Genomic DNA, 18691 nt, shown 5'->3' on the forward strand with positions numbered 1-18691 from the left:
AAAAAAAAAAAACCTTAAAAGAGCTTGATGGTCACAATGGGCTTAAATTTAAAGAACCATCTCTTTCATAATGAAAAAGAAAATACAAAAAAATGAAGGGGTCTTTTGTATTTACATGTTTTTAGGACACTGCTAATAAAAATATCATCACTTTAAGTCCTTAAAACTCTCTAACCTACAGAAGTTGCTTATTTACTTTTATTTAAAATTCTTATTTCTAAATATGTACATTTAGTTTGAAAGTGATAAATGATGACGTAAAGTGCCCAGATGAAAGCCATATAAGGCTTAAAAGTAAAGAGCCGACCTGCAGGGGTGAGTGGCTAGCCACTGGGGAAAACCACTGACACCAAAATAAACCCAGATGGTATACAGATGGCCATGTAAAAATAAGATAGAGGAGGTTTACGAGAGTATTTCTGTAACCCTGAATGGAGGGCAGGGGCAGTGACAACCTGACATCAAAGCCACACATCACAAAGACAAGACTGACATATTTTACCACATGGAAATTCAAAAGCAAAAATACTTCTCCTTAAACTTCTCTTAAAATCAAAATCCTATTTAATATAAACAAATGGTAAGCCACAGAAACATTTCCAATTATTGATAAACACAAAGGTTAACAATTTTTATTAGAGCTTTCTCTGTAAGAAAAGCTGCCTAGAGGAAAATAGGCAAACTCATAAATGGCAATCCATAAAAAAATATAAATGTCCGTATGTATGAAAGAAGCTCAGACTATATATGCAAAGAAATGCCTACAAATGTTAAGAACAGTGGTGTATACCTGATGGTTAAAATTGGTAACATCCAATGTGCTCACATATAGTTGATGATGTGTACTAACTCTAACAGAAGAAAGTCTAGGCCTCTATGTTAAAATAAAAACACGTACACCTCCCTGGGAATCTAAGGAAATGAAAGGCAAATGCAACTGTGTGTATGAAAAGATTCATCCTTATAGCTTACAATTGCTGAAAAAAAGGGAGCAAATACTAACTGCTCATTATCAAAATAATGGTTCAATAAATGTTGGAGACTCAAACTATAGGTATAATATAACATGTAGATTTAATGGCTAAATGTTTAAGAAAAACAGGATAAAAATCAGGTTAATGGTGTCAGAGCATAGTCACAGTCACAAATGACGGGCACTGCTGCTGTAGAGAACAGTCACTGATTTGAAACAAACCAACAAATCAACCAACCCACCCCGGCCACCCTATATAGATATGCTGTGTACACAAAGGCAGATTAAAAACCCGGGTCTATGCAGTGAGAGGAGGAGGAGAGAAGCTTGCACAGCACTATGGCAAGATGTGATTTTCAGTTCTATTTTTCTGCAGTGTCTGCAAGTTCTGCAGTATAACAGGTTATATGAAGACCAAGTAAAGCTATTTTGAGGAGAACATATTGGAAGTTTCTCTAGTTTCACATCATGCACACATTGTGAAAAGCATGTTCTCCATATTACCACAGGTACTATTTATATTTCTAGTTGTATTATTAAATGTGCTAATTTATCCTAAACAATTCTGTTTACTTACACTTTTAGTGTGGAATTTCAGAGAATACGTGTTTTTATTAAGGAGCCACTATTTTCATATTCTGTCTAACACAGTAAACATCTTATGTAAACACAACACTACCTTCTTTCAAAATAATGATGAATACTTTATATGAACCACTGCAACTTAAATCTTCTAAAATAACTAAATTCCACATTTTCTCTATTATAGGATCTATGAAGCAGAAATATACATTAGTGGAGCCGCTGACAGTTATACAGAAAACAAACCAGTATGTGGAGATTTTTCATGAACTTAAGAAAAACAGCAGTGAGAGCTAAGCACCAGGGCCAACAAAGGTCAAACTCACCAAGATGACACCCAAGCTCCACAGGTCGCAGGACTCATCATAGCCATTGTGCGTCAAGAGCTCGGGTGCTGCATAGTGGAGGGTGAAGCACGGGGTCTTCAGGGGCTGATTGTCAGGTGGCTTGAGGCGTGCAAACCCGAAGTCAATCACTTTAATTTCCAAATTGTCGTTTTCGTCAGTAAACAATAAATTCTGTAGGATGCCAATACTCTGATTAGATTCCCATGGAAATGACAGGAGATGTGCTGATCTAACTATGGAACACTGTCTGTGTATTCTGGTATTTGATCCAAGCACACTGTCTCATGGGACAATCTGAGGCCTGGATGTCAACACACCATTAAACTCTTCTTAATACTGTTTTGCATCACTTCAGTTTTTATCATGTTATATTAAATACTTCTTGATTACACATGCTTCTCCAAGCCAGTCCCTTAGTCTCCACTTTTCCCTCTATCTGAGTCTGTTTTCCACTCCCTCGAGATTCTCACTTGCACTTGCCTAACTCCTGTATACTCACTCCCATTTAGAGATAGATGCTGCCCTAACCACCCCACCTGGAACTGAAGTTCCAGTTTCCCTATTTTCTCCCATCATGCTTTAGTTTTCCTTTAGGGCACTTATCTCTCGATTTTTAGCTGGATGTTCTTGTCTCCATCAGACAATAATGATATAAGGGGCAGGGACTTTGCGTCCATTTCATTTCTGATGCTGTCCCTGGGGCCTGGCACAGGTAACTACAGGTATAATTCATTTTATTCGACTGTCTTTTTAAAACAGTCTGCAGGTTTGTGGCAGCCCCATGCTGAAGAAACCATTCAACACCATTTCCTCACAGGATGTGCTTATGCTGTGTCTGTCAGACTTGGGTACTTTCTACAATATGTCAAGCTTTTTCATTCTATCCCATTTATTTGGTGGTCTGTGACCAGTAATCTTTAATTATTAAAGATTAGATTTATTTACTTTTGTTTTATGTCTATGAATGTTTTGCCTGCATGGACGTCTGTGCCTGGTATCTTTAGAAGTCAGAAGAGGTTGGATCCTCTGAAACTGTACTTACAGAAGGCTGTGAGCCACCATGTGAGTGCTGGGAATTGAACCTGGGCCATCTGGGAAAGCAACAACTGCTTTTAACCGGCCAGCCCCAGGGGCTAGTAATCTTTGCTATTGCTATTACTATTGTCATTGCTTTGGAGACTATGAATTGCATATGTGACAATGAATTAATCAATAAACATATATGTTGACAATATCACAGACGTCTCCCATCTCTTTCCTTTCCTCAGGCCAATCTACTACCTGGGATGCAATATTGAAATAAGGCCAATCAATAGCTCTATAAAGTGGCGAAATGAAAGGAAGAGTCATATATCCTGTAGTGAGAATTTTGATTTCTTTAAAAAAAACAGATAAGAATATGTTTTTGGCCAGGCAGTGGTGGCGCATGCCTTTAATCCCAGCACTTGGGAGGCAGAGGCAGGAGGATTTCTGAGTTCGAAGCCAGCCTGGTCTACAGAGTAAGGCCAGGGCTACACAGAGAAACCCTGTCTTGAATCCCCCCACCCCCCAAAAAAAGAATATGTTTTTGTTTTAATCCCAGGTGTGATATATGGGGCTGCTTCAGATTGTCCACAGCAGTTGACTATGATTTGCCTCATGCTCTAGGAGGGATGTGATTTTGCCAGCTCCAGGTAGTTTCTGCGATTGTGTGATGTTTGGAATTCTGGGGACTTCTTAGAGGGTTCATAAATGCCAGATCCCTAGGAGGTGGTTGTGGGTTGTTAGTTGGTTGTGATTTGTTTAGTAGTTGTGCAAAAAGAAGAAATAACAAGAAGAAATTAGATATCCTGACTGTGAGGATCAAACTTGCCCCAAGGAACTCAATGGCCCTAATCAGCAGGAAAAGTCTAATCACTGCCCCCTTTACAATCCCTGACTTTATTCCTGGATTTTTTTTTCCTTTCCTTTCTGTCTTTTTTTTCTCCCTTATCTAGTGTTAGGAGGTTGAAAGGGTGCAGAAGGGTGGAAGAAAGAAGAACCCACAAAGTCGCAAAAGTAATCTACTTTAAAAGAAGTACTGAAGTTCAGTGAGGAAGGCAGGCAGAAAAGACAGACAGCAGAGGCCAAAAATAAGGCATTTCTGTTAGCTAAGTTATGAATGAACAGGCAAAGGTATGGAAGGAAATTAGAAGTATAACTCCAGTGAATACATAAATGATAAAAAGCAAAAAGGCCATCTTATTCATGTGAAGAAAATCGGTTGGATCAAATCAGTCATGGCATTCCCTTAGCTAACCTAAAAGCAAGGCCTTAACTCTTAAATTCTATAGAGACGAAGAGGTGGGCCAGCTGTCGAAGAAAACTTTAAAGCTATTTATCAGAGTTGGCTCCTAAAACATAAAGGAGAAAAGTCCTTCCTATCACAAGTCATGCAAGCTGTAGCAGCACATGCTGATGTAGAAGCTGCAGAAAGTTTTCCAGAGGGCAACTGAGTTCACTGAGATTACAACTGGAGAGTGAGCTGAGCCATTCCTGGCTTCAGAGCTGCAAAGGACAGGGTGGTATACTGTTAGAGAAGGGGCAGCTGGTGATGCTAAGCTGAAGTCAACGTTCATTTGCCATTTTGAGAATTAAAATATGCCCTGCTGGGGTGCTTAAGTGGACCAACAGCACGGATGGCAGCATCTGTGCTTACAGCATGATTTACCAAACATTTAACTGCTCGGAAAAGATAACCTTTCAAAATACAAATGTTCATTAACAATGTAAGGGGTCACGAGGAGCTCTGTGCTGAAGAGCTATTATCAAACAAAGGGCTGCCCACACAACACCCACTTGGCAGCCCTATATCAACTGTTATTTATGCACTCAAGCCTTAGCATTTAAGATGCACACTTAAGGCTATAGCTATTATAGGTCATAATTCTTCTGGTGGATCAGAGCAAAATAAACTGAAAGCCTTCAGAAAAAGATACGCTGTGCCAGATACCATTAAGAACACTTGTGATTTCAAAGGTGAAAATATCAACTAACAAGGTTTGGAAGAAGTTGATTCCAATCCTCATGGATGGCCTCAAGAGGTTCAAGTCTTCAGTGAAGGAAGTAAAAGCCGATGTGGTGGAAACAGCAAAGAAACTCTCATAGAAACAGAGCCCGACGATGTGACTCAATAGCTGCCAGCTCAGGAAAGCCTTAGAGCATGAGGAGCGGGAGCAAGACAGGGTTTCTCTGTGTAGCCTGGCTGTCCTGGAACTCACTCTGTAGACCAGGCTGGCCTCGAACTCAGAAATCCTCCTGCCTCTGCCTCCCAAGTGCTGGGATTAAAGGCATGGGCCACCACTGCCCAGCTAAGAATGTCGTTTCTTGAGTTGGTGTCAGCTGTGGTAAAGATACAGTGAACATTGTTGAAATGACAGCATAGGACTTAGAATCTCACACAAACCCAGCTGATAAAGCAGTGGGAGGGTTTGAAATCATGGCTTGCAATTTTGAAAGAAGTTCTACCATAGGTAGACATGCTATAGTGAAATCTTTCATGAAAGGCAGATCAACTACAACAGCAACAGAGCATCCTCAAGCAAAATAATCAGGACTTACAGAAAGCTCAAATGATCACTAGAATTGTTCAACATTATTAACAAAATTTTAAATTAAGGTCTGTTCATTGTTTAAAAGGCATATTCGCCAGGTGGTGGTGGTGCACGCCTTTAATCCCAGCACTTGGGAGGCAGAGGTAGGCAGATTTCTGAGTCCGAGGCCAGGCTGATCTACAGAGTGAGTTCCAGGACAGCCAGGCTACACAGAGAAACCCTGTCTCGAAAAACAAAACAAACAAACAAACAAAAAACCAAAAAACCGAAACAAATAAAAAAAGACAGAAACAAAAAAAGGCATACTCAATATAGTATAGCATAAATATAACTTTATGGGCACCATGAAATAAAAAAATTCTCAATTTGCTTTATTGTGATATTCACTTTATTGTGGAATCAAGACCACAATATCTCTGAAGGGACTGTTGAATGAAATAATAAATGAAGGTCCAGAGAGTTGGCTCAGTGGGTAGATGTGTGCTGTGCAAGCATAAGTACTTGAGTTCAAATCCCACCCTCAACACAAACACAAAAACACATGAATAAAATAAATATGTATCTACTATAGTCTATTAATGAAATCACAGTGATCTGCATTATATTTAGAAGTAGTTTTGCTAAAACAGGCAATATTCTGATGTTTGGAGATCTGGCTCCACTGTTCAGAAAGTACTGTTTTTAAGCAGAGCCCTACTGCATTTGGCTGAGCGAACCCTTTGGAGTTCCGGATGTGCTTAGAGAATGCTAGCTGTGTTGATACAGACAGCTTAAGTCAGTGTGTCTGATGAGTAAAGTCAACCTGGTTATTTTGTTTTTAGATAGACAGCGTTAAGCTCTTACTGTGATTAAATGATTCCAGTTCTGGACAATCATTTACTTTCGTACTAATCTAGCTGAAATAAAGAACGTATCATGTCTCATTGATACAAAGAAGAAAAACCTAAAGACCGGTCCAACCCTTTGACAGCACAATGTTGACTTCTAGAAAGTTCATGCTTAGGAATGGACAAATCAAGTTAAAACTGCAAATGTCTGTGTCTCTGGGTCTGTATATTTCTTGCGCTTTTTCTCTGGCTCTTTTACTTCTGTTTGTTTGTTCTGTCTTAGTCCAGTTTGTCTGTTTTTACTTTATCTTATTTTATTATTTTTTTATTTAGATGCCTGTTTATTTTCTAATGAGAGAAAGGATATGGATGGGGAGGGGAGGGGGACCTGGAAGGAAATGGGGGAGGGGAACCACAGTCAGAATACATTGTATAAAAAAGCCCATTTTCAATAAAAGTGAAAGAAAAAATAAAACACCAAAATAAGCAGCAACAGGAAACACACAGAAAAATATCTAATAATGTATCAAGGTAATCTCTTTTGGGTTGGGCCACACTCACAGCTATCCTGGGGTCTGACACACTTAAACTAAACTTTTTACTTAAAAGAGAAAATAAAAGGCCTTTCTGTCCCACTCCCCAGATACTTGCTCAGCTGTGACCACTGCCACCCTATCCACAATAGACAAGAAATGGAACTAGCCTTAATGTCCTTCAGCTGACGAATGGATAATGAAAATGTGGTGTATATATCTCTATCTCTATCTATTTACACACACACACACCAAAATTCAATTTAACTGTAAAGAAAAATGAAATCATAAAAATGTCAGGTAAATGGACAGAAACGGAAAACATATTGAGGTACTATATATCCAGAAAGGCAAGTCACATATTCTCTCTCATCTGAGATATCTAACTTCAGATTTTCAGATGTGAGTAACTGCAGAAAGTAGGAAGTAAAATAGGACCATGGAGTGGGATGTAGAGTAGCTCCAGAGAAGAGGTCAGTAGGACACAGGTATTATGAAGGAAGAAATAAGAAAGACAGGTAGAGAGTTATTAACCTGAGGAGGGGAAAAAGTAATATAGAGGGCGAGGGAGAGAAAGGTAAAGAACAATAATGACTTTTAGAAAATCTACAGGAAAACCTTATTTTGTATTTATTAAAACTACATATATAGAAGTTGGAGAGATGGCTTAGCACTGGCTGGTCTTCCAGGGGACCCAGGTTCAATTCCTAGCATCTATATGACAGCTTATAACTGTCTGTAACTCCAGTTCCAGGGCATTTGACATCTTCACACAAATATGTGTATATACAGGCAAAACACCAATCAGTATTCACACACACACACACACACACACACACACACACACACACACACACACACACACACACAGAGCTGAGATTTTCCTGGGTCCGTGGTGGGACATCCACTAGGGAGGCAGAAGCAGATGGATTGCTGAGCTTGAAGCCAGCATGGTATACAGAGTGAGTTTCAGGACAGACAGCCAGGGCTACACAGAAAGACCCTGTTTTGAAAAACAACAACAAAATATACAAATGTGTGTGTGTGTGTGTTTGTGTATAAAATTTAAATGAAATTATACTACTCGAGGTAATACTGATCTCCCCTAAGAGCCACAGACTAACAGAACCCCAGTGCTAAGCATGGGAAACCTTCCTCAGAGTTGCTGGTCACAGGAGTTCAACAGACTCCCAAAACATAGGCTGCTGCCATTGCCCTTAGTGCCTAAGACTACTGCTGAAGAGGACACTACACTTCAGACACAAGTGTTGGAGGAACTGGGCTGAAGCCGATCTGGAAGCCTCCTCCTAAGGAAATGTTCTCATAGCTGCTATTCAAATTGCCAAGGGAGAAAAGGAAGCAGCAGCCCTCCCCATGTGGGACATCTTGAGCCACAACAGTGACCAGCATGGTGAGACATACCCAGAGGTGGAGCAGTGCCTTTATACCTTGGGAATAACCAACAGCCAACTAATTAGACTTAAGGCCAACTCAATTGGAGGGAACTCATGGTTGATACTGTAAATCTAGTTAACTACTATGACTGGTCAAGGGTCCTATAGGAAAATCTGCTAATGACACATTCCTAAACCAATGTGTTCTTAATTGTATTGTTATTCCTTATATCCTCAGGTAAATGTAGCTTTCACTTTTCATTAAAGAAGTCAGTCTCTCTCTCTCTTTTTCTTTCTTTCTCTCTCTCTCTCTCTCTCTCTCTCTCTCTCTCACACACACACACACACACACACACACACACACACACACACACACACTTTCTGCCGAGACAGTGTCTCACTAAGGTGCAACCTTGGCTGACTTGAAACTCATTATGTAGACCAGGCTGGCCTCAAACTCACAGAATTTCTGCCTTCTGAATGGTGGAATTCAAAGTGTAGGTGCAACCTTGGCTGACTTGAAACTCATTATGTAGACCAGGCTGGCCTCAAACTCACAGAATTTCTGCCTTCTAAATGGTGGAATTCAAAGTGTGTGCCACATGCTCAGGCAGTCAAGAGACCATCACAAAAATCTACAACTGGTTAAAATATACAGAACATCAAACTGTGGGGTGCTCATCTCCAATGGATAGTTCTGCAACACAACTCCTACACTTCAGGCTCAGGAAACATCCCACAAAAGGAGTGGGATGATTGTTAAGAGCCAGAGGACCAGAATATTTGCTGTGAGAATGTTTCCTATGTATGTCAGGGAGCTTTACCTATGCAACTGTAACAATTTGGTTGCCTACATAAGACCAGCAAGTGACAGCATCAGTTGATATTCCAATATAGATGAGAGAAATCTTACAAAGCCCTACCTGCCTTAGATGAACAGCTATGGGCAATTAATAGCTGCCCAGAAATAGAAAATCAGTTTTCTGCAGGGACAAGCCCCTGATAGATTATCTAATCTCAAGCTGCCAGCAGGAGTGAGTGGGCAGGGTAGCTGGAGTGCAGTGAAGGTAAGTGCAAATAATGCAAATACAGTACTCAGTTATGAGATTCTAAACAGAGAAAACTTAATGTAAAAGAAAGAGAAATGTTGAAGGGGGAGGAAAAAACAAAGAAAGAAAAAATTGGATAGTTTTCTTAAACAGTTTTCTAACATACAATGCTTAGAACTTGATTTTTGACATCTGAGATCATGGGTACTTTCTTGATACATATCTGTCTTTTAGCAATTATACTGGAGGTTCTTTGCAGTGCCAGGTAGTGTGCTACACATCTTACCAAAAGCACATTCAGCTCCATCTCCACAGGGCCTGTCAAGGCTCTGGAGAGAATGGGTTTGTTCCACTAAGACTAATGAAGGAATTCCTTGGTCATCGTGGAGGAAGTGAGGGAGTGGAGCATTCCCTTTACCCTGAGGACTTTAACCCTCCTCCTACAGAACACATAGAAGTATATTGCTTACTTCCTACCTCCTGCCCCTGGGTAGCAAGGGAAGTGTCAGGACACTTCCACATGGGTGTGTGCATGGCCAGGAAGGGACGGAACGGTCGATCCACTTCTATCCTCATCTCGGTTTCTGTCTGAAAATACTATCACATATAGAACTTTCTTAATCCTTTAAGAGGATCAATATGAAGACTTTCAAGCGGCCCTCTAAGAATGTCAGCCAGCTTCTAAATCTGTCTGGTTCTCACCTAGAGCTTAGAGTTCTGTCTATGCAGAAAATGAAGGCCATCTAACTATCTAAACAGTTACAACTAAAATGCTGCCTAGGAAAGGGATTCAACTTTTAGTTTGGAAATAATATACTCTGCCGTTTAAAGTCAAAATGGTTAGGACAGTGTTAGTTCAAAGGTACATTTTTACTTTCCTAAGACCTAGTTTAAGAGTAAAATGATGGTCGAACATTCAGTGTAATCCAACAAGTCTATTTCATTCCAAGCTACAGAAGCATCTCTTTGATCAGGAAAGTAAGAAGACAAATTTAAATACTGCTGCTGAGGACATGTGCCTCATTGGAGACTCATGAGATGACAGATGGCCAGTTATCAAAGAATAAAACATGTGAAAATGAGTTCCATACAGTCATGGAACAGATCTTTTCCATTAAAAAACTACATGCCTGTTCCTTGTCTATCAAGCAAACATTTAAGTGGCGTGCTTTCACATTTAAACTAGACAGCTCATCACGGAGCCCATAGCGCCATGTTTTCAGTGGGTGTTACGTAGGAGAGTGAGAACTGGGATGAAGGAAGCAGAGGGGAGCTAGCTGCGAGTTCCTAAGACAAGCCACTTCTGATTAATTACTAGCAATGTGAAGAACAGTAATAAAAAGTATTCAGAAATTGAAAACCTTTAAAGGAATAAATCAATTGTCATCAGCCGTCCATATCCCTGAGGATCACAACTGTAGGTTCAACCTAATATGCACTGAAAACTTAAAAAACAAAAAAACAAAAACCCAAAACAATAACAAACCAAAATAACCTACTCTCAAAACAAAAACAACAAAAACCCCTTCAAATACTATACAGAATATACAAAGATCTTTTTGTGATTATTCCCTAAAATATATATTTATATATCATTTACATCAAAATAGATATCATAAATAACCTAGAGAGAGGATTTAAAGTATACAAAAGGATCATGTAGGTTATATAAAAATAATATTCAATTTCATGTAAGAGATTTGATATCCGTAGGGAGCTTAGCGACCAGTCCTCCACAGATACAGGGGGATAACTATATTTGAATATACATATTTTCATTTTAAAAATACCAATTTTTTTTTTGAGAAAAGTTTTCTCGGTGTGGTCCTGGCTGTCCTGGAACTCACTCTGTAAACCAGGCTGGCCTTGAACTCAGAGATCTCACTGCTTCTGCCTCTCAAGGGCTGGGATAAAGGTATGTGCCACCATAGCCCATCTTTTAAAACATTTTTAAATAATTTAAGCACAAGATAAAAAATGCTTTTACAGAGATATTCTTTTTTAGCTTAATAAAAAAGGAACATCAAACCCATTAATATTTTAATTAGAATTGAAAATATATTATGATCACATAAAAACTAAAAATAATATCCTATTTTAGACCAGAAATATATATAATTTCTCATATGGTAAAGGATGATTGCTTTTTTAAAAGGCATTGGCTTTTTGTTTTCTAAGCTCATTATTACTTATTTTTAAAAATGGAGAAATTTTCATATTTTTGATACTAAAAATGGGTCATTCTGAGTTAAAGCCTTCTTAATTAACCTTCTGAAGGAAATATAAAAAGCTGTTGCTCTGCACTGCTCTCCAGGCCTATAAATAGCACAGTCGTGAGCGTACTGAAGCACATAGAGAGAGGACAGCTTATTAAATCAAGACACAGCCTCATGTGTAACTATGTGAACAGAATTACATATATTACTATTTAGGAGCTATCGATTTGATTTAAAAATGTGAAATTAAGGTTTCAAAATACACCATCAAACGAACAAACTTCCCAAGATGGAATACATATAGCAGTGCTATTATTTTTTGCTACAAAATTTTCCATCGCTATTTTTAGTATACAATTGTTGCATGAAGCATTTTTCCCATAAAAGGCTCTCACACTTACAAATATAACCTCAAGATGATCAGCTGGCAAGAGGGGGAAAAAGAACAAACTTATTTTAGACTGACACAGAAAAGAGAAGAGAAAGAGAGCACCCCTAGGAGACATCTTCCAGTGTTTACTTACTGTCCCAGAGAAAAGCAAGCCTACGCCTGACAGCTACTCTAGGGCTAGCTAAGGAGGAAAGCAGGCTGAGCTGTCCCAGGGCCCAGCGTCCCACCTCAGGCTTCAGATCTCTGTGCACAACTCCAACGTCGTGCATGTGGCTCACAGCTGACACCAGCTTCCGCATGATGTAGCTGGCCTCAGTCTCGCTGAAGTGCTTCTTTGTTTTGATGCGTTCGAACAGCTCTCCGCCATTCAGAAGTTCCATCACAAGAAATGTATGAAGCTAGAAAGATGAAAAGAAAGTAGTGTGGGGCCTTACTGAAAAGACAAAGGTCACTCTACAGGTTATTTATTGTTCAGTAATTTTAAATAATCCGTTGCTTAAACAACCTATAGCAATCTTTGTATTTAAAGAGTTAAAGAATAACGTAGCTTTTTAGAATTCTAATTTAGCAATGAAAAAATTTCAAGTATTTCAACAAAATCTTTACAGACTTTTCCTTTACTTCATTTTATTTCTGTTGAACTCTATTTTAAATCTCTTGAGTTTTTATATTTAAAGTAGATTGAGAACCAAGATGACAAAATCTATGGTACATAATGCAGGGGTTGCTAACTAGTGTCATGTGCAACTGCTGCCACTCAGCTAATGGGTGGTGTCCCTCGTAACAAAGGCAGTGTTTGATAACTTCAGGGCTCAACTACTAATTACAGGATTCCTGAGGATATGTACTGCAAATAGCCACAACTCACTGTATATGTTTCTTGTGGAAGAGACCTTCCTCTTGGCTGTTTGCAGAACAGAGTCTCCTTCCGGCTGCCTTTGGATCAAGATGTATCTTTGCTCCTCTAGCATCAAATACTTCCCACTATGATGATAAAGGACTGAACCTCTGAAACTGTAAGCCAGCCACAACTAAATGTTTGCCTTTGTAAGAGTTGCTTTGGTCATAGTGTCTCTTCACAGCAACAAAACCGAACTGAGGCCCCTTTATAAACTCTAGGACCCTTAGCAATAGAATGTAGGGGATAAGAAAATCTATGGATGGAACTGAATAATGGCCTCCAGATGCCACGTCCTAACCTTCAAACCCATATTCCTTATCATAGATAGCAAAGGGGACTTTGTAATTGTAATTAAGGTTCTTCTATTGTTGTTTTGTTGGTTTTGAGATGGGGTCTCACTATGTAGATCAGGCAAACCTTGAACTTAAGAGATCTGCCTGTCTCTGCTTCTTATGTGCTAGGATTATGTACTACCACACTTAGCCCCTGATTAAAATTTTTTTGAAAAAAATGTATGTACATATGTGTATGTGTGTGTGTGTATGAATGAATGTATACATGTGTTATGTATCTACACACCAGAAGAGGGCATTTGATCCAATGGGACTATAGTTATAGATGATTGTTAAGATGTCTCATGGCCACTGGCAATTGAACCTAGAGTTCCTAACTGCTGAGTCATCTTGCTAGCCCCATCATTAATATTCTTGAGATGGAATGATTACCCTGAATTATTGACCAGCATCTAAGGTATGATTAGACTATGCAAGCAGTAGATTAGAGTACTGCATAGAGGGATAACAAGCTAAAGAAATGAGTGGCCTCCAGAAGCTCTGTCAAGTCTGTGAGTTGTCCTTAGGGTCTCCAGGAGGAGCCAGCACTGTGCACTCCTTAACTGCAAACCAGAGAGCCTGACTGCAGACTTGTTATCTCCATTCACTGTTTTAATAGTAAGCATATTAAGTTCATGGTAATTTGTTAGAGCAGCAGTTAGGAACATACAGAGGATGTAAAAAGATCACAGCATACAAATGAGCTGCACTACTATGCAGCCAAAGGCTGAAGAGCCACCCTTGATTGCCATCACCACTGGTTAGAAATAGGACTGGATAGGTTTGAAGATAACCTATCATGGATAAAACTCTAGAGACATATTTCAACAAGTGCATAACAGAATTATTATATTTATACTACTACATGTGGCATGATAGGAAAAGTCCTGTTTCAGTGATTCTTAAATTTAAAAATTGCCAAAACAAACTTTTAACATAAATTTCAAAACTTGGTATAGAATTCTTGGTATGACATTAGTCAGAAGTTCCAAGATCCAATGTCTGGCCTGAGATACAGTGAGGGTCGCAGAACTACAGGTCGGGGTGTCTGAGGTCATCCATCAGTTTCTTGATTGATAAGTGAGTTTAAAGACAGGATGCTGTCTTTAGTGTGCACCTCAAACAGACAGGGGATTCACTGTTCCCATGAGAATCTGGGTAGGTCAATAAAGTAGAAGGCAATTGAGATGCAAGGAGAACACTCTAGAGTTCTTGCTTCAAAAGCTTCTCTTCTCATGAGAACCAGAGGAAGGAGAAGATGATACCAATTTTAGATGTTTGTTACCTGACATAATAACCAGGCTGTGTAACTGCCTCCTCTAACTGAGCAGAGCAAAGTAATTAAAACCTTCTTGGGTTCTGAAGTTGGGATGGTAGGGCTTAGATATCAGCCTTACCGTTAACAAACTGAGCTTCTATGAGTTGTTTTCTGACTTCACGGGGTTAAGGCAAGGGCTAAAACAATACATGTAGAGTTTTCAGTACAGTGCCTGGACCACATATTGCATAAGTGGAGGCCACCTGATATCACCATGATGAGTCACTCTTAGCTGTGGTACTCAGAATGGAGTCACAAAAGCTACTCTAGTCAAGAATGTCACAGCAACAGAATATGTGCCTGGAAGATATTCTCTTTTCTAGACTGTCACTGATTACTGATCCTGGAACATGTCTCAAGACCTTTAGGAATCTCAGGTCCTTTGTTCTTAAAATTAGAAAAAAAACATATTCAGGACTTGTTTTGGTATTTGTGCCTTAATAGGCATAGAAGGGTAACAAGCTAAGGTCCTGAGAAGGCTGTGATATCTGTCCAGTGTCAGAGAAAAGAATACTTAAACAGCAGAATTTCAGGCATGGGAGGTGGCATAGCTGAGAAGTGCTATGGCCCAGCCACACCGATCCTTCCCCCATGTCCAAGTGACAGGCTTCTGTGTGAGACTTGTGTTGAAAAGTAGAGCTAAGAGTAGAAGAGAACAGAAAACAACCTGTCCTGGGGGCTGAGCAGATGCTGCCACCTGGAACAAGAGGAATGGGGGCATCTCTGTCTCTCTGCTTCCCATCTGTCCTTTAACTTGCAGCAAGTGGCTTAAGAGTCAATCTGTTTGATGCTAGAAATGTAGAGTGTTGAAGGCTTACTAAGTACTGACTACGCAGTAATTAAGTGAGGGTGGGTGGCAGCCACATTCACAATTAGCACACTGCAATCTGTGACAGTGGCACACTGGGCTCTTGCCCCTCTGGCATCCACCCACACCAACATGGCTAAAGTAAAAAGGATGAACCGATGTAGAGGTGAGAGCACGTGTGCTACTTTCTCCCCTTCCCAGAGGCTGGGTGATAGTACACGTCCCTGAGTTTCCCTCGGCAACACCAATAAAACTGGTGGAAAGTTGAACCCTGTATCTGACCTAGCCCATGTGTGCGGACGGAGGGAGTCCATGAAATACCTGATCATGAAAAACTTCATGTAGCTTCACAATGTTGGGGTGTCCTTCACAGAGTTTCAGAGCTGTTATTTCTTTCTGAGTATTGCCTTCCATCCTACAAGATCAAATAGTTTTCCAGCAGAGTTTTACATCATTACTCCCTCCCTGATTGTTTTTATTTACAGTGTATTCAGAATACCTGTGTCAAAGTCTCAAAATGACATATCCACAAAAGTAATAATCATGCCACCCACCAGGAAAGTAAAACTTTTTAAAAGGAAGTTATTCCCTCTGAAACAGAAGAGAGAGCTAGTCATACCAAGAAATGGATGCTCTTCCTGCTGACAATTTAGCAATGGTAACAACCTGTTACCAGAGCAACTAGCTGGCTCCATTCTCAAAGCCATCAGGAAGCTTGCTAAATAATTTTGACTTCAAATAGTCAACAAATAAAAGTCACCGAGCAAATCTGATTAATTTATCATTACCACAAGACAGTTCTCCTATAAAACACAACAGATTCTGATTTGTGCAAAGCTGATTTCCTCATCAGAAAACATTAGTGCCGGAAGTACTGGACATCAGCTAGGAAGGCAAATAACTAAGCCCATGTGTAAAAAGCCTTGCAAAGGAAACAACTGATTTCCCTCTTCATAACTTCCAGAACTCCTTAGTGTTGTATAAAGCCCTAGGAGAGACTGCGAGGACTGGCCATACCTTTTGCTGATTATTTTGACGGCGAATGCTTGGTTAGTTTTTTTGTGTACACACTTTCGACAAATTGAAAAGCTTCCTTCTCCCAGAGGCCTGTCCTTCAGATCGAGATCATAGTGTTGATAGAATGGTGAGTCCTGACAAAAGATCAACATCATTTAATTTTATAAAAGGTTGGTAGTAATACACAAACCATATGCAAAGCTGTACTTTAGTGGGAAATGATTAACATATTTGAATGTAATATACTGTATCACTAAAACTCATTTAGTATATTTATATTTTCATCTATACACTTGTCCAATATACCATTCTTTATCAAGGTAAAAAGGAGCTCGTACACGTTGATATTGACACTCTTCTATGAAAAACACTGCTATTTCCACTTATTTACTCATTTTATAAAACTGCCTTTTAGTTGAATGATAATCTAGTAAATTTACTAGACTTAAGAACATCAATTGATGTTTAAATATTCACACAAACCACAGATCCATCACTGAGGCAGCCAGACCTATGTACCTTCATCATTGCGCTCCTGGCAACATTTGTCACTCCAGGACGGTCAACTCCCATATGGAACTGAAGAGGATCTATGACAGCTGCGTTACGCTTGAAGAGAATAGAAGGAGCAACAAAGGAATAGCCCTAAAAAAGAGAAGAGATGCTAAAGAACAAAGATCTGCAGTCTCACAGCTAGGCACAGTCTAGATGGCGATCATTTCTTCTCATAGGAAAAAAAAAATGCTCGGATGAAGATAATTTTATCTGCATTCAAAATACAGCGTCAGCTCAACAGCCAATGCTTTTCAGAAGACGATGATGCCATCTTCTGGCAGAACTGGCCCAACTCAAAAATCAAGGCAGAGAGACTTTCTCCCTATTCATCCCCAAATCTGATCCAAGCCTGTAAACCTGCATTGCTGATAATATCTGTGTATAAACTCAACAGACCTCAGAAAAGATAGTCAACACATCAAACAAAGTAGCCCAAGAACTGTTTCCAACTAGAAAAATGACAGGTTTCATAAAAGTTCATCTTTAATTTAGCAATTACTGAATTTGCATTCTATGTTTTCAGAATAATTAAACTTAAAATTGAGTTTTGGAAAATAATAAGCCCAGTGGAAGGAAGATGTGGTAAGCCAGAGTGATAAACGACACATGATTACTCGGTGTGAGCTAGGAAATTTACTAGTTTCCAACAAACACCTACACAGATGGTTGGCCATGTTCTCCAGTGTCATAGGATAGGCAAGAGGCACACTCTAGAAAGCCAGAGCAAACCAGACTGCAGGCACTTTCAGTGGTCAGAGAAGTGCAGCTATGATACGGTTCAATAGGCAGAGGATCTTGCATCTGAAAAAAGAACCTTTCCTAAAAAAAAATCTGTACTTTTAATTTTTTCTAAAGTTAAGATTCAAAACAATGTGTTTTATGTAATATTTCACACACATACATCTACACATACTGCTGTGATAAAATATTGACAAAAACAAACAAACTCTCTTACAGGGGGTAAAGAGATGGCTCAGTGATTCAAAGTGCATACTACTCTTTCAAAGGACATTAAGTTCCCATAACCCACATCAGGCAGCTTACAACTTGTAACTTCAGCTCCAAGGAATCCAATACATACATACATACATACATACATACATACATACTTACATACATGCATGTATACACAAAACTATAAAAATAAATCTTTAAATAATACTTTGGTGGGGTAAAAGGGCTTATTTTAGCTCACAGTTTTCCAGATTACAGCCCATCATTGCAGGGAAATCGTGGACTTTAAACCCAGTCTTTAAAAATACATCTATCTATCTGTCTGTCTGTCTCTTCCTTCCTTTTGTTTTTTTTTTTTTGTTTGTTTGTTTGTTTGGTTGGTTGGTTTTTGGTTTTTATTTTGAGACAGAGTTCCACTGGCCTTCACTTCACTGTGTTGTTGGAGGTGACCTTGAACTTCTTACCCTCTGGGACTCTGGGATTACAGGCGAGTGCGACTACACCCAGTTTTATGCAGCACTAGAAACTAAAGCCAGAGTTTCCTGCAGGCCAGGAGAGTACTCTATACCTCTGATCCCTCAGTTCAAGACTTTAAGAACTGGAGAGCATGTGTAATTTATTATTCACTGAAGATAAAGGTCCAGGTAACACTGAATAGTTTAAAGAAGGAGTAAAAAATAAAATAGCATTGTAATTTTCATATGAGCCTCAACAGAAATGAATTTTCAAGTATAAAATGAATACTTCTTCATAAAAAAACAAATACAGATTGAGTGTTCTAATACACATCTTTGATCAGAGCTATGGAGAAGCAGAAGTTCAAGACTAAAGCTATGTAGCATGACCCTGTCTCAAATGAACAAATAAAATATCCCTCTAAAACAAATCCTGAAACTCCAACTCCAACTTCTGCCTCAAAAAA

The 18691-nt window shown here is 39.3% G+C and overlaps 1 protein-coding gene across 2 annotated transcripts in view; it reads right to left on the reverse strand.

Moving 5' to 3' along the window:
• Rps6ka5 (ribosomal protein S6 kinase A5) overlaps positions 1-18691 on the reverse strand; it is a 202030-nt gene that overhangs the window by 16167 nt on the left and 167172 nt on the right. For both annotated transcript variants that reach the window (XM_031356192.1, XM_031356193.1), the window contains 5 exons: positions 16780-16905; positions 16261-16394; positions 15565-15658; positions 12112-12282; positions 1882-2073 (listed from right to left, as the gene is read on the reverse strand). In XM_031356192.1, the coding sequence (XP_031212052.1) occupies positions 1882-2073; positions 12112-12282; positions 15565-15658; positions 16261-16394; positions 16780-16905 (717 nt within the window). The remainder of the gene's footprint in view (positions 1-1881; positions 2074-12111; positions 12283-15564; positions 15659-16260; positions 16395-16779; positions 16906-18691) is intronic.

Source organism: Mastomys coucha, unplaced genomic scaffold (assembly GCF_008632895.1).
Source record: "Mastomys coucha isolate ucsf_1 unplaced genomic scaffold, UCSF_Mcou_1 pScaffold6, whole genome shotgun sequence".
Classification (NCBI taxonomy): domain Eukaryota; kingdom Metazoa; phylum Chordata; class Mammalia; order Rodentia; family Muridae; genus Mastomys; species Mastomys coucha.